The sequence below is a fragment of the Phyllostomus discolor genome, chromosome 7, assembly GCF_004126475.2.
Source record: "Phyllostomus discolor isolate MPI-MPIP mPhyDis1 chromosome 7, mPhyDis1.pri.v3, whole genome shotgun sequence".
Classification (NCBI taxonomy): Eukaryota; Metazoa; Chordata; class Mammalia; order Chiroptera; family Phyllostomidae; genus Phyllostomus; species Phyllostomus discolor.
In genome coordinates, this window is record NC_040909.2 from 37,424,515 (window position 1) to 37,441,760 (window position 17,246).

At 39.0% G+C, this 17,246-nt stretch overlaps 1 protein-coding gene across 7 annotated transcripts in view; it reads right to left on the bottom strand.

The window, feature by feature from the left end:
- TFDP2 (transcription factor Dp-2) overlaps positions 1–17,246 on the bottom strand; it is a 132,756-nt gene that overhangs the window by 47,065 nt on the left and 68,445 nt on the right. For 2 of the 7 annotated variants that reach the window (XM_028518277.2, XM_028518275.2), the window contains exon 1: positions 11,940–12,130. The exons of 4 other annotated variants lie outside the window; for them this stretch is intronic. Coding sequence is in view for 1 of the 3 variants with exons in the window: in XM_028518274.2 (XP_028374075.1) it covers positions 12,345–12,375 (31 nt within the window). In the remaining 2 variants the exon portion in view is untranslated. Of the gene's footprint in view, positions 1–11,939; positions 12,131–12,344; positions 12,507–17,246 lie in introns of those variants that run through there. One more of the 7 variants, XM_028518274.2, reaches the window with a different exon arrangement.

Genomic DNA, 17,246 nt, shown 5'->3' on the forward strand with positions numbered 1-17,246 from the left:
AGGGATGTTTTACTTTGTTTTAATACTTTTTTATTATTGAAAAAAACATTATGTAAACGTGCATGCACTTGTTTTCTCATTTAAAAAGCTATTGCCATTCTAAAGAAAAAAAGAGAAGGAAGTGAGACAATCGGCTACAGTTGCTGAAACAAGATGAAGGTCTATAAATGAGGTATCTGTATTTTTTTAATCAGTAAAAATAAAATCTGTTTTAGAAGCAATTAAAGGGACTCCACTGGGATTTCAATAATTGTAATATTCAGAAATAAAAGCCACATATGTCTTTAGACAGTTTATTTTCATTGAATAAACTAAGTTCAGCAGCAGAAATACAAGGTTTTGACTCAAAAGGAAATATTTAAATAGGTTACGAACATCTAGTCACATGAAATTTCAGCCAGGTTATGAAAGTAAACCAAACCAAGTCTAAACAATTTTTCTTAAGTACACGGCCTTCGTTCCTACCTTCTTGGAACGGGGGCCCAATACTGTACAGAAGCCAAGTCCTGGCACTTGATGCATTTACTAAAAACAAAACTTGAAAGATCTGCCTGGATCTTGGTTCCTGAAATTCCCTGAATTAACTAAATGAGATCACTCACCTAGGGAAGTGGCTAGGGAGAAAAAGGTAAACTTTATGCCAAATCTGGGCGCAGGCACAAAATTTTGGCTCAAATCTTATTTCAATTTCTTGAGTAAATGAAATCTTTCTGTTTTCCATTAGAATTGTCTAGACACCAAAGATTTCTTTCACTCATAATTCTTCCAGTTCCAGTTAATCACCTTCAATATGCGAAATTAAAGTGAAAAACAAAATTCAGATAACTGTGGCTTATCTACATGATGCCATTGTAAAATTATTTTTCACAGCACCAATTTTCTGGAAAAAAATTTTTTGTTTTTTGCCAGAATTAGCTTTTGGAAAAACCTTCTTAACCCAAGCCTGTATCACATCCTCCTCAAAGAACCAAATTAGTCAACTCACTGCAGGAAAGAATAGGCCCATTTTACAGGTTCATAAATAAGTCAAAGCAGAAGTAGCAGCATATCCCGTCTGCACCGGGCCCAGCTTCACAGGACAAGCTCACCCACGGCCCTAAATAAAAGTTTTAAACTGACCGAGATTGTGGAAAGGTGTGTGATTGTCAAATGTAATTCTACCCGATACATATAAATTACACCTTAATTTAAAAAAAATGATGGGGAAAAGTGACCAACACAATTTTACATTTATTAGTAAGAGGCTAATTGCAGATGATACAGCCTTCTTGCTTTTCCTCTGCTGTTACCTCAATTGGAGCTGTTTTTTAAATTTTTATTTTTAAAATAGGTAGTTCATGTATTTGTCTAGATGACACACCTCAAGCTGCTGTCTCTGTCAAGTCTCCTGAGTCGCCACCGTCCTTCCCTCCCTGCTAACCCATTCTCACCAGCACAAAACAGGCATTACTTCTTCCGTCTGAGAAACAAACAATGCACTGCTCTCTGGCTGCCATGCACGCTACAGCAAAAGTCACAAAACTGCCAACATTTGCTATGTCCACTTCTCCGTCGTTCTTTCTAACCCACTCCCACCGAAATAGCTCCTGTCAAGATCATGTTCATGTTGTTAAGTCCAACAGTCAACTCTCATCTTCAGCCTCCTTTAACCTACCAGCCCCCTTAGACACACACAGAGAATCACACCTCCCTTTGAGACACTCTTCCCTTGGCCTCCAGACTACCACTTTCTATCGGCTCTCCCAACTCCTGGGCTCCTCCTCTCTAAAGACATTCAGAAGGCCCTTGGCTTGGCCCTCCAACTCTTCCCTGTCAACCCCTTACTAGGTGACCCGACGGCTCTCACATGTATTTCTCCAGATTACACCTCTGTCTTGAACACCAAATTCACATATCCAGCTGCCATTTCTTGTACCTCTGTTTTGATGCTCAGTAAGTTTCTCAAACTTAACACCCAAAATCTGACTCCTGGTGACTCTCCATCCCACCCAGAAGCCTCCATCTCCCATCTCTCTCTCTCTCTGCCTTAGCAAATACCAACTCCAGGCCCTGGTCAGAGGGGCTCAATTGGTTGGAGCATCGTCCTGATGCCCCAAGGTTTCATTCAGGTTTGATGGCTGCTCAGGGAACATTCAAGAATCTACCAGTGAGAGAGTGTAACTAAGTGGAACGACAAATTGATAATCCCTCTCTAAAATCAATTAATAAAAAATAAAAATAAATGTCAACTCTATTCTTCAACTGTTCGGACAAAAAAGAAAAATCTCTTGACTCCTCCCTTTGTTTACATCCTACATTCAATCCAATAATAAATCCTGTTGGCTCTAGGTTTAACATATCCTGAATACAATCACATGTCACCCACTGCTATCACTCTGGTCCAAGTCACCATCTCTTGCTTAAATTACTGATTCATCAACCTGCTTCTGCATTGCCAACCCCCCGTCCTGTCCCATGCTGTCCCATCCAGTAGTGACTAGACACATGTGGCTGTTAAGCACTTGAAATGTGGCCTGTAAGACTTAGAACCTGAATTTTACATTTATTTCATTTTAATTAATTTAAGTTAAAAAACCAAAGCAATATAAAATGTTTTCCTTTAAATACAGCTGTACTGTTTTGGCAGTACTACACTTCACCTTCACTGTTGAAAACTCAGCATCCAAACTGACACGTGCGCTAAGTGTGAAGCACTAACCAGATTTTGAAGGCTAAGCACCCCAAACATGCACAGTGTCTCTTTGACTTGTTTATATTGATTACATGTTGAATGACAATATTTCAGATATATTGGGTTAAATGAAATCTGTCACTGATGTTAAATTTACTTGTTTCTTTTTACCTTTTTGTATGTGGCTACTAGAAATTTTACGTTGTGTAACTGGCTCACACTGTACCAGTGAGGAGTGCTGTTCCGTCCCCACACAGCACTGAGAGTAATCCTGCTACGTGGGGCGCACATGTTCAAAACCCCAGCTGGCTTTGCACCTGTCAGCATAAATCCTCACGCCGCTTTCAAGAGCTCTTTGTCACCTGTACACTCGTTTCTGACCTCATCACCTGTCCGTCTCCCCTACTTCATTCCACTGCAATCACAGACTTCTTTGCTGTTCCTCAAAACACACTAAGTGAATTTATGGCTCATGGCCTCTGCCCTTAGTTCCCTGGGCCTGTAACTCTCCTCCACCGCCCAGGTATTTATCTGCGCCTCATTCCCCAGCTTCCTTCAAGTCTCTGCTCAGTCATCACTGTGTCAGAGATGCCTGAGCAGCCTGTATCAGCACTTCCTAACTTACTATGATTTTTTCACCAGATTACAGGCACACCTCAGAGATATTGAGAGTTCCATTCCACATCGCCGCAATAGAGCAAGTATTGCAGTAAAGTGAGTTATGATCTTTTTGCTGGTGGAGGGTCTTGCCTTCAATTTGTTTAAAAAAAAAGCAGCATCTGTGAAGCACAATAAAGCTAAACACAATAAAACAAGGTATGCCTGTACTTATCTCTCATGGACAAGCGGCATATTTGTGTTTACCAGCTTATGCAATCAGTAGCTGTCCACAGCCCACCCACTCTCAGAATGTGAAGCTCTGCAAGGACAGGGGCTCTGCTGTCTCATTCACTGCTCTATCTCCAACATCTAGCACAGTACTGGAAACATAGCAGGGTTCCACAAATATCTGTTGGGCGAATGAATGAGTGGATGAATGAAATGATGGAAGCCAATATATCAATTCATGGGACAAGAGCATACAGTAAAAACTAGGTATCCTCCCAGCACCAACTACCACTTAACCATTCCCTTACCTAGTGATAACCACTGGTGCCAGTTCCTTTATAACCTTCCAGAAACATTCCAGTCATACATAGACATATGTATGCATATATATGCATAAATACCTTTTTTCTCTTACATATACGGTCGAGTACTGTATCGGTTTGCATGTTGCTTTTTCCTCCCACTTAATAATAGGTATTTATCTTAGATGGCTTTCATACCTGTATATGTAGTTTGCCTGAGTATTTACTTTGTTAGTTACATACTATTTCTTTTTATGGCTATAACAGATTATTTAAGTCCCTCAGGAATGGATTAAGTATTACAACCATCTTTAAAAGTAAAATCTTTTACTACTGAAAGTAATACTGCAATGAGTGTACACACACACACACACACTTTTACACACAATGACCGCACCGACTCGCCCTCCATCACAGAGTATGGGAGTGCTCACACCCACATCTCCTTACCGACTCAGCGTGTCATCAGATTTTACTCCTGTGAAAAGCAGTGTCTGATTTGACTATTTCGGCTTTATTATGAATAAAGCTGACTTGTTTTGTTTAAAAGTCACCAAAATGTTCCTTCCTGAGAGTTATGCCCATCTTTCTACTGACTGTGGGTGATTTTTTTTATTAGTAGATAATACTGAAGGAGTAAGTATACTCTTTGTTATACCCGCTGCAAATATTTTTACCAATTTCATATTTGTCTTTTGCTTTTATATGATTTTATGTGCACATTTAAAAAACGCAGTCAACTTTAAAGTTCTTTCCTCTCATGACTTTTACATCATATAGAAGAGGGTTTGTGAGTATGTTTAAACATAAAAATAAAGGAAGTAAGATTTACTCTCAAGTTTATCTTTGCTCTCCACCCTAGAGGCACGCATGATACATGGACATGCTGTGCACATTTTACGTATCTTCCAGGTTTGGTATTTCCAGCTGGATATGCTGCTCTTTGAAATTAATTATCATTAATTATATGCTAAGATGGTATAAAATATCCCCCATGTTTTCTTCTGATTCTTTAATGTTTTCATTTTAAATTTTACCCCCTTGATCCTACTGAAATTATTTGATGTGAGATGTGCAAAATCCGATTTTCTTTCCCAGATGGCTACTTTCATGAATAATGCACTCCCCTCCCCCTGATACAAAATGCTATCTTCATTGTTTTACTTATTTGGATTAACTTATTGCCTTTCTATTCTGCTCCACTGATCTGCTACTCATGTGACGATGTCACATGCTTTATTTCATTAGTGATTAACATGTCCACCAGAAAATAAGTAGTCAGAAAGTGTCAAACACTTCTTCCCAGACTATCCTTTTAACTGCCTGTTGATACCTGTTGTAAAGGACTACCAGTTCATTTCAAATATATTACCAATGAGATCAAGTCACAGGTTGGTTCTGGAATAGGCCAATTCATTTTGCGATGAGAAAAGATTCCATACTTTTTAACCAGCCATCTGGAAAACAGTGTATGTCATGGAAGACAGTGGTCGAGAGAAATGGTATGGATAGCTCAGGGGATAGCTTATCACCTTTATTTTAAAAAAATAAATAACTCAGGTCCAACGGATCGACAGCACTACCTTCATAAATGAAACACATATTAATACCTTATAGTTAATATGAAAAGAAAGCATATCCAATGGGAAATACAAAAATCGTAAGTATAATAGCCTATTCTTATGCATCGTGTAGGTCAGGATTAAAGGTAAATAAATAAACCTTGCAGTTACTCTGACTTCCTTCATTTTTTAAAAAGATTTTATTTACTTATTTATGTTTGGAGAGATGGAAAAGGAGGGAGAGAGGGAGAAACACCAATGTGAGAGAGAAATATTCATCAGCTGCCTCTTGTATACACCCCAACCTGAGACCAAACCCACAACTTAGACATGTGCCCTGACCAGAAACTGAATCACCGACCTCTCGCTTTGTGGGATTACGCCAACCAACTGAGCCACACCAGTCAGGGCTGACTCCATTTTTATATTTAAACATACTCAAATTTTTAAGTTTTTATTCCATTTACAGCTAGCGACCAGTATAGCTATAATGTGCATTACTTATCTGCATATTATAACCCTGTTATGTTACATTTCATTGCACTTATGCTCAATCATGTTCACCAAATTTCCTAACAGTAAATCCAAAGGCTGTTACCATTATTAAACTTTTAACTTGGGCGACCACAATACCACTATCAATGGGAGGGGTAAGAAACAGGCTGAAAGTTCATAGTATCTCCAAAGTACTCGCACGACAGTTAAAGTGGCCTCCAGAATCTCCCCCTGTGCATTTGGTTCCAACACAGAGATCCAACATCCTCTACTGCATAGGTAAGGACAGATCTGAAATGCACCTTCCTGCAGACCACAGGCACGGAAGCAAAAGCCCCGATGTTTCTGCCACTGTCAGAACACAGGACTCCCAGGATCCCCCCAAAGGGACCACCTAACCAAAATCTTCCCAGGAACCAAAGAAAAGATCCTTGAAATGGCCCTAACAAGAAATAGCTCTACAGCCCTAAGGGCATACTCCTAAATAGGTCAATAAATCTCTTCTGTCAGTCTTTCCTGCATACTTTCCCTGGAGGATTAAATCTGTTCCCTTGGCTCTGATAAGCATTTTTCCTTGGAGGACATCTTTTAAAATGATCAGGAAACTCCTTTATCTGGTATCCAGAACCATAAATGCCCTGAATTCTTCAATTTGAAAGGAGAAAAAAAAATTCTTTCTTCATCTTCCCACATGTCAGGACAATACCTGATTAAACAATACCTCTTCATTTCTTAAATGAACTCCTTAATTCTAGCTGTGGTATCTGGACCATTACAATTGTTTTCATTTAGCTAGTTCATTGAAGCTCAAAGCTGAAAGATCTTAGAATTCACTTAATTCATTCTCACTAGGTTTCTTTAGTAGAACATCTCTCCCTTTTACTATTTTTTCAATATCTGTCCAAAAACATTAGCCTCATCTACAAAGTGATCCTGCTGCTTTTCACCGGCTTCTCTATCTTTAGTTAAAACCCGTCATTTTGTCCTTTTTCTATTATCTTGCTTAGTCAAGGAAACCTTTTAATTCTTAATTTCCTCATTTCTCTTCCACCTGCTTAATTAGAATTCCCCATTTTAGGACAATACACCTTCTGATTAATAACTAAGTAAGTTTACCACATGGCCTCAAATACCATGGTTCTCCCAGTCCTTCACAGCATTCTTCCCAAGGGTACCTGGTTAGAAAACGCAAAGGATGTGAGAGGAGTGGGAGAGGGTAGTGTCGCTCTTATTCAAAATACACATTCTTGAATGCCACTTGGCACCTAAAAATTTTGCAGATAAGTAGGAATGCAAATTATTTTTAGTTTTTAAAAAGATTTTATGCATTTATTTTCAGAGAGAGGCAAAAGGAGGGAAGGGAGCAGGAAAGACAGGGAAAGAAACATCAACCCATTGCCTCTCGCATGCCCCCAACCAGGGACCCGGCCTGCAACCCAGGCATGTGCCCTGACCGGGAATCGAACCTGTGACCTCTCAGTTTGAGGATGACCCACTGAGCCACACCAGTCAGGGCTGGGAAAGCGTATTGTCAACAAGTGCCTCAAGTGATTTTTATGATCAGATGAGACTGGGAAAGACTGCTGCAAGTTTTTCTCTTTGTTCAAGGGAAGGAAGTAATGAAGTATGATGTAACTAGATTCTACTATACTTATTTCTATTTTCACTTTAAGAAGAGAAAGAGCTTCAATCTCTTTTTGGTAAATGTTACATCTTTTCAATGTTTAACTATTTTCAACCACTACTTCCAGTCCCGTCACCGCAGCCAGCCCACCCACCAGATGGCACACAGACACTGTCCGGGTGCCCAGTGAAAGAGAGTGAGCTGAAAGCTCACTTTATCTTAAACCAGCAGCCACCGTATTGGCTGGAGAAGATCAAGGCAGCTGGGTACAACCACAAGGACCAGAATTTACGAGCATTAGAATACCCAAGGGCTCTTAATTGGAAATCATTCTCATGAAGAAGCTCACAACCACTCTGAAATGGTACCCTGCCCCAGACACTGTTAACAAAGAAATCGTTTTAAATTTACAGTCAAGAGGTATTGTTCTAATCCTTATAAAAGATGCCAAAGACTACAGACAGATCTAGAATTTAACAGTTCCATTCTTAAAATACATTTAAAACTTAGACACAAACTCAGAAAGACTAAAGACCTATGATTTAAAGTTTCAAAGCAGTTCTATTCCTTAGCAAATAAAAGAAAAGGGATCACTGTATTCCACAATACTACACTGAGCAACTCATTCAAAATAGCGATGTTATCAATATTCTCATTTCAACATGTTCCACTGGAGGAGAGAGGGGGAGGGAAGGAGAGAGGGAGAGAAACATTAATGTGTGGGTGCTTCTCATGTGCCCCTTGTTGGGGACCTGGCCTGCAACCCAGGCATGTGCCCTGACTGGGAATTGAACCGGCAACCCTTTGGTTCGCAGGCCAGCGTTCAATCCACTGAGCGACACCAGCCAGGACTGAAGAGCTAATATTGAAGCTACATTTAAATCATATTGTGAAGAGAAAGAAATCTTAAAGTTATACATCAGTATCAACAAAATCTTTTGTATTAAAATTTTATCCATTAAAAGATTTTGCAAACCTTTATAAATTCAACTGGGTATACTTGGCACATAGTAAGTGCTCAGTTAACAGTCTATTGTTCTGTCAGAGAAATTTGCCAAGAGAGTCGCCAAACTTTGCAACACAAGTGAGCTGAGTGCCAAAAAGAAAGCCCCCCTGCTGATGATGTCTAGCTTCACAGTCAAGATCCAAAAAGTTCATTTGAAAATTGGTTCCTTGAAACTTGGTAGAAAGAAGTAATTCTATTACATGATAGGTTCCTGGACCTGTTAGTACAATAGTATTAATATACTTAAAAGCAGTGGTACCTTGGTACTCGTTAATTCGTCCTGGAACTCGTGACGAGTGCCGAAAAATGGAGCATTTTATCTCGCAGGTCGGCTCCGTGACTCATACAAGTCCTAGCAAGCATGATGAGTCCTGAGCAAGCACAGAGCGCTGAAATATTTTTTCTCATCAAAATGTGACAGGACAGGGTTTGGCGAGTTCTGAAGCCGACGAGAACTGAGGTATGACTGTATATATACTTAGAGCACAATACACATACTATTTTACCTGCTCCTAAATAATAAAAGTTTTCTTTAAAAAAAAAATATAGGCATCAGACAAATCTTCCGACTTCCACCCCAGAGACCGCTCCAAACTGCGCACACATCTGCAAGCAGAGAGAACATCCCGATCGGTCCCTCTCTGGGGGTTCTGACGGGCAGAACAATGACTAGAGTTCAGGCTCGGATTTCCCAAACCTCAGCTTTGTGCTGAAGAGTTCATACATAAGGCAAGAACCACAGGTACCTCACCCCAGAAATCTTCTTTCAGTATATATTGCTCTTAGTTGGAAGGGTCAACAGTCTCAATTATTTCTGCACTGTTGCGGCCAACTCTCGTATTCTTTGTGAAGTAACTGATGCCACATCCCCAATTGTGAGTGACATGCACTTTTGGTAAGTGCAGCCCATGATGCCACCACAGCCACATGTCCCATTGGGGTCCACAACACTGTCTGGGGCTGTCTGTTCTATCAGTTACATATTTCTTGGTCAAAATTGTAAATGTTCTTCCTTTAGTCAAATCTATAGTTTATAAATCCACTGTAAACCCCATGTAAGTTATTTTACTTATCTGAAAGAGGAAGAAAACCCTCAACTGCTACATAATGTTATTCCTTTAAAAAGTCAAAGGTAATTAGATTAATTTTAGAATCTTGTTTTAATCTTAATTAAAACAATGATTTGAAAAGCTTCAGAATCTTTAAATTCTGGTATTCTTATTTAAAGCAAAGAAAATCTTCAGGGTAGCCCACAGATCCTAGTTAAAAGCAAGGGAAATGTTTAATAATCTCTTTGAAAGTTCACAGCTTTTACAGTCTTTACCTTAGACCAATTAAACACTTAGAAAACCAATTTACTATTTTCTCCATAGCTAAATTTTGAAATATGACTTAAATAATTTTTTGGCTATTACATATTATTATTAATTTTACAGTGTAGGGTATGCCAAATTTTTAATTAGTGCCTAATATGTGAAAGATCTGCCACCCTGGTTTTACAAGAGTTAACTTTTAAGAAATTGCATAAAGTTTTGTAATGTGTATTAAATGTACACTTTCCAAGAGCACAGAACTCCTCTTCGTGTTACTAGCAAAAGGGAAGGTTTTTATTCATTATGAATCCCACAGATTCAAAGTTGTTGGTTTTTTTTTAGATTTTGACTGCTCTCAGGGCATGCACATGGCTTCCAAGCTCTTCCTTCCCACTCTTTGAGCAGATAAACAGCCCCCTTTCCCCTCTCTCCAGCAGCAACCAAATCCAGGCTATCTTTCTTTTTAGAGGCACCCTGGAACACCAGGGTTCCTCTGGTGTTCATCGTTTCAAATAAGCTCAACATATTTCTCCCACATTTCTTATTCAAAGATCTGAAGTAAGCCTCAAGCTCCTCACTGAAGATAAAATGAACTAACACTATGTGCGCAGGATACTGCGATTTCATTCTGAGCCTTAGCGCCCGTTGTGCAATTACACACTGTTGCAACCTCAGTATTCCTCACATGTGTATGTGGCTTAGCTTCCCCTAATATTCTGTATAATTTGATGACCACTTCTATGCACTAAAATTAACTTTCTCACATTTCCATGAATTATACACAATGTTTTAAGATTTTTTTAAAAAAGCCTCTTTAAAAGGTATGTTACTCAGGATATGTTTACCTATACTGATTTTCAACTCCTGAATATAAAAGAATAAATTTAAATGATTAGGTTTTATTTATTCACTGATTAAGTCAGATTTATGACCTCCCCTCCCCATTTCAGCTACTGTGAATTTTGAATGAAACAGCCTCAATTGTAACAGAAGAAACATCTGTTGCTTTTTTCCTTCACCAGGGCTTTCCTAACTGAAAGAAAAGCTCTCTGATTGACCTCTCCCTCTCCCACCCGCCCTCCCCACCCACACTAAGTTGCTTAAAACTTGCAAGTAAATGTATTCTTTAACATTTTACTGTATCTACTTCAAATGTCATAGTTTATTTAGAAACAATGACTTCTTTATTAAAGTTCAAAGAATGAGTAAGTGTTACATACATCAAAAACCAAGGGATGTGACTGGTAAATATTGTAACTAAAACTTCAAGAGTATTCTTGGAATGATCAACTCAAGTTGTCACACATTCCTGGCTTGCTCACCATTATTTAGGGTTAGATTTTCTTCGCTGATTCACATAGGATCTTGCATGCTGTATTTTCTTTGCCAATCCAACACTAACATAATGGCAGTCACTACCCCAAGAGGCAGACACCAAATGGTGCCACCCACACTCGCACACTGTGCCTCATAATAAACCATAAAGCAGTGGAATGCACCGGCCCCTTTATGAGCAAACAATGCCCGGGCTTCATTAGAATACAGCTGACATTTTCAAAGCACAAATACTTTTTAAGAAAAATGTACTAGGAAAAAAAAAGGAAAAAGGAATGAAACAGCTATAAGCTGAATTTTTTTTTTAAGTGTCAGGTTTATTCCCAGGATCCCGAGGGAACATATTTCTCTGTGGACAATTTAAAAGTTTTCATGAATGCGAAAAAAAAATGTACAGTTGAGAGCAAAGCTTATTTTATTAACTACTGGAAAGAAATGAAAGTAAATACTATCATTTGGATTGCATTTACAAGTAATAACCATGAAGTAAGTACCTTTAAATTTATGCATTTCCTCAACTGCTTCTTTAGTTCCTGAATGAAGAAAACTGAGCTCCGGAATTATTTTCACATTTTAATTGATTTATATAAGTAACTGAGTGATAAACTAAGCTTACTCTACCCCTCCCCCCCACCCACCCCAACCCCCATACTCTGTAGTTTTCCTGTCTGCAACAAGCAAGGACGTCTTGAATTCAACGTGCCTCTGGCTATTTATCAATTTGATATTGCTGCTGTTGAAAGAATATAAAATAAGCGCTGTAAAACTCACCCAGCAGTAAGAAACAAAATGATCTCTCTTACCTGGTCTAAAGAAGCATGCCTCTCACTGCAGTACCAACAACACTCCACAGTCTTTGTTACCATTCACTGGAAACTTGAGACTGTGTCAGACATAAGTAATCGAGCTCAGAAAGCTCAATTTAAAATACTTCTCAGTAAAACTAAAAAGGTGCTCAAGAAAACTGGTGAGTTAATTGTCTTTCAGAAGACGTATGAATACCATCTAATGCAACGACATTTCAAAAGAAACTGAAAGTGCAGGTCTTGACAGACAAAGGGACCTTTTTATGTAAAATCTTGCTTTTTAAAAGTAAAGGTTGCTTAAAATATGCCTGAAATAAAAGTGGTGAAACGCTATAATGCCTAACCCCATTTTTCTAAAGAGCACTTGAATTTTAACTAGCTAAAAAATAAGATTAAACTTACTCATGAAACCTGCATAATTCGAATTATACATGTCAGGGTATTTGCTGGCTCCAAAGCAGTCACAAAGCAGATCTTAATGCATCTTGAAAGCAGAGCAAAAGCACCATGAGTTTCAGAGGGGGAAAAAAAAAGGAGGAGAAACTCTTGAAAAACTGCTCAGGGCTTTTCAACCTGTAATAACTGTCCAGCTCTCCGGGGAGGAAGAAAAAGTCCTGGTCCTGCCCCCTGAGATAGGAGGCTATGCTTCAATGCCAAAATGAGTGACAGGCCCATTTCTGATATCAACAAAGAGCAGCTTAGTTGTGCTTGATTTTTTTTTTCACTTTCCCACACAGTTCGAAGTTCTAATATTTTCAGGTTGGTACCTTTATACCTAGGGTTAAGTACCTTTCTCCATTTGCCCAAGAGAGAACCCAATTATGTTGTCCTAGTTTTTTTAGTGATTAATTAAAACTACGTACATAACCATTTTACTCAGTTTTTCCTAGGCAGGAAGTCGAATAAAAGATGACCTCCTCAGTTGCTTTCCAAATCTGTCTATCTTTTGCAATACCGGATCACGAGAGGACTTAATAAGGTTTTCCTGCACACTGATATTTGGGCACAAGAACAAACAAAAGGTAGTAACATAAAAATAAGGTAACTGAGATTAGAAGATTTTCAACTAGTTAAACGTAAAAAGTATTTACTGAAGTATATGTCTGTGATTATACAAATTCACAATAATGAATCCTCCAATCAACAACATATATTTACTGAATGCCTATTATGAGCCACACACTGTTTGGGGTTCTGGGGATAGAACAGTGAACACAGCAGACAAAAGCGAAACAAAAATCTCTGTCTTCGGTGAGTTTATTAGTTTATATCTCAATTCCCTGTACAACCCTCCTAGGTGACTAAGGTACCTTTGCTTATTTTATTAGTTACCACCTAATCTGAACTATGCCCCTCTGAAAGTACACTTTCACATCAGCTCCAGGAGAGTCGTCCTCTCTTCAGGGTTGCGTCTCCAGTGTCTAAAACAGTGCCTGCTAGACACTCAGATAAACATTTACTGAATGAAATAGATCAAAGAGAGCCTTTTCTTAGTCAAACACTGCAAACAGCCTAGGTACCATGTTACACTTACATGCCTACAGAGATGTGTCAAAAATGATATAATAAAGGTGCAAATTAAATTGCGCTTTAAATATATAGTCACTTAAAATTGAAAACACAGCCCTGGTTGGTTTGGCTCAGTGGACTGAGTGCTCGCCTGCAAACCAAAAGGTCACCGGTTCAATTCCCAGTCAGGGCACATGCCTGGGCCGAGGGCCAGGTCCCCAGATGAGGGTGTATGAGAGGCGACCTGTCGATGCATCTCTCTCACACTGGTTTCTCTCTCTGTTTCACTCTCCCTTCTTCCCCTGTCTCTAAAAGTAAATACGTAAACAAATAAAATGATTTTTAAAAATTGAAAATACAACCTATATGGTCTTGTATCTTTTCAGATTCTAAAATCTGTTTTCACTATCAGATGCGGAATTCATTAAAATATTTGAGTAAAGCAATCGGGTAAATTCTATACACAAAGATTTTATGGAACATCAGATTTCAGAGGGGTTTTGAATAAAAAAGAAGAAACTTAGAAATTACACAGCATCCGATCAGTTTTGTGTATTAAAATCTTACATGTATACATCCATTTATATATCCTATTGAAAACAATGTTAAGCTCTCCATTCTGCTTCTGATCATCCGGATTGCCTTCCCCAAACCACATAGAGAAACAAGCACATACCTCTGACCTATCAGATCAGCCAGAAGTGCTCACCATGTTACCCAGGGCCAGGGGATTCAGAGACTAGATATGGTCACACCTACTCTGTCACAGTCTTAGAAAAGAAGGAAATTAAACTTCCCAGTGCTCAGGTACACTCACCACACTTCTGAATAGCACAGCACTCCCAACCCACCTCACCCCACCCCGATTCCTCAGAGCTGGACAGTGATTAAAAGTTCAACTATAACATTCATGCATTTAGTATATGTTCTAACAATAAATCCAACAGCAACCCAAGGTCAGGAAAACATGTGATGGCTGAGGTCAGGTGTAGATAAAAATAAGGTGGGGCCACCCTGATCAGTGTGGCTCAGTTGGTTGGGCGTTGTCCCACAAAGCAAAAGGTTGCTAGTTCGATTCCTGGTCAGGGCATAGGCCTAGGTTGTGGGTTCGTCCCTTTTTGGGGCGTGTATGAGAGTCCCTCTCTTTCTCCCTCCCTTCCCCTCTCTCTAAAAGTAAATAAATAAAATCTTGAAAAAAAAAAGGTAGGGCCAAAGTAGGATTCCATTTTTCCCACAAGAGCAATTCCTTTATTCCTTAGCAATTCTTCTATTCCTTCTATTCATTTTTTCCTCTAACAAGAGCTTGCTAAGCACCAGGCACTGAGCTAGACAGCAAACTGGCCTGCCCTCTACTGTCCACTCCACAGACCTGGTGATAAGCCTATCTTCAGTCTTCTAGATACCTCCTCCTCCCTGTTTGCCTTTCTTGGCAGTGCCCTTTCCCCAGTGCCAATTCTCCCCTCACACCGCCCTTCAAATCTACTGCGAGCCCTGCTCAGCAGGCAGCGAGCAGGCCGCTGCCCCTGTGTTCCTCTACTCTCTCCCCAAAACGTGCAGGGCAACTGAGGGGAAATTCACAAGCCTTCCCACTGGCATCAAAGAATGCATTTTATGTGGGTCCTCTCAAATAATTTCTCTTTAATCTTACATAGAAAGTCCACATAAGCAAAATATTATTTATAGCTATTGATCATCTAGGAAACACCAAAGTGGGGCCAGGTATTCTCTCCTCTAGACTTATATGCTCATTTATTTGAACTAAAGTTGGCTATGTTTCTTGGTAACCTGACCAAATATTTACTACAGTTTACAAATGAATCCATTGATATTCTCTATAGGCAGAAATGACACTATAATAACATGATAATAGTTTTTATTTGTCCCATTTCTGCTAAATGTATCTACCAGATCCATATTATGAGGGAATGGAAATTAGCTCTGTTGATTTCCTAAACGTGTTCACATTTTCTAGTAAAACACCTAGTCATGTTTCCAGTTTTTTTCTAAAACACACCGCACTTCCCTGATTTAAAACAAAACAAAAGAGCCCTGGCCAGATAGCTCAGTTGGTTAGAGTGTTGTCTTGATATGCCAAGGTTCCTGTTCCATCCCTGGTCAGGGCACATACAAGATTCGACCAATGAATGCATAAAGAAGTGGAACGATCCATCTCTCTCTCTCTCTCTCTCTCTCTCTCTCCCTCCCTCCCCCCCCAAAATCAATAAATAAAAACTAAAAAAAAAGACAAAAAACTAAAAAAAAAGACAAAAGAAATTTCAATGAAGAAATTCCGGTGACCTTCTAGAACTTCAGTACAGCCTTAACCACATGTGTTTAAATTAATTAAAGTTCCAGGGGGGCGGGGGCAGGGGTAGGATTGAAAGTGGAATGAGGAGGGTGTGTAGGGCAGGGGAGAGTAATGGGGAGAAAATGGGGACAACTGTAATTGAACAACAATAAAAAAATTTTAAAAATAAATTGATTTAAGTTAAATATAAAAAAAATTTCAATTTCCCAATTGTACTAGATACATGTTAGGGCCTGAACAGCCACATGTGGCTGGCAGCTACTATACTGGACATTGTAGATACAAAACATTTGGAGAAAGCACACACATTGGAGTCAGAATGCTTGATCCAAATTCAGGTATTGATTTAGTTATAAAGGATAGAAACTCAATCAAACTAGTTTGACTTTCAAGGAAATTAGTTGGTTCAACTAGCTCACAGACTGCAAGAAAGGGTTAGGAAACCATAAAAAAGAACCAGTCAGAAATGAAGAATAAATAAATGGAAGCATATACCGTGTTCATGGATTGGAAGAATTAACATCATTAAAATGTGTATACTATCCAAAGCAATCTATAGATTCAACACAATCCCTATGAAAATACCAATGGCATACTTCACAGATCTAGGACAAATATTCCAAAAATATACACAGTACCAAAAAAGACCCCGAATAGCCTCAATGATTGAGGAAGAAGAACAAAGTAGGAGGGATCACCATACCTGACATCAAACTACACTACAAGACCACAGTAATCAAAACAGTCTGGCACTGGCATAGAACAGACACATAGGTCAAGGGAACAGAATAGAGAGCCCAGAAAAAAACCCAAGTATCTATAGTCAATTAATGTTCAACAAAGTAGACATGAGCATACAATAGAATAAAAATAGTTTCTTCAGTAAATGGTTTTGGGAGAACTGGACTGGTACATGTAAAAAAATGAAACTAGACCACCAACTTACACCATATACCAGAATAAACTCAAAATGGATAAAGGACTTAAATATAAGTCATGATACCATAAAAGTCCTAGTGGAAAACATATGCAGTCAAATTTCAGACATCCCGCATAGCAATATTTTTGCGTATATATCTCCTAGGGCAAGGGAAATAAAGGAAAAAATAAAAAAAGGACTACATCAAATTAAACAGTTTCTGCACAGATAAAGAAACCATCATCATAATGAAAAGGGATCCAACCTTATGGGAGAACATATTTGCCAATGATACAATGAACAGGGGGTTATTTCCAAAATATATAAAGAACTCATACGACTCAACACCAGGAAGACAAACAATCCAATTAAAAAATGGGCAAGGCCCTGGATGGTGTGGCTTAATGGACTGAGCGTGAGACTGCAAACTAAAAGGTCACCAGTTTGATTCCCAGTCAGGGCACATAGCTGGATTGCAGGCCAGGTTCCCAGTAGGGGCTACATGACAGGCAACCACACACTGATGTTTCACTCACTTTCTTTCTCCCTCTCTTCCCCTCTCTCTAAA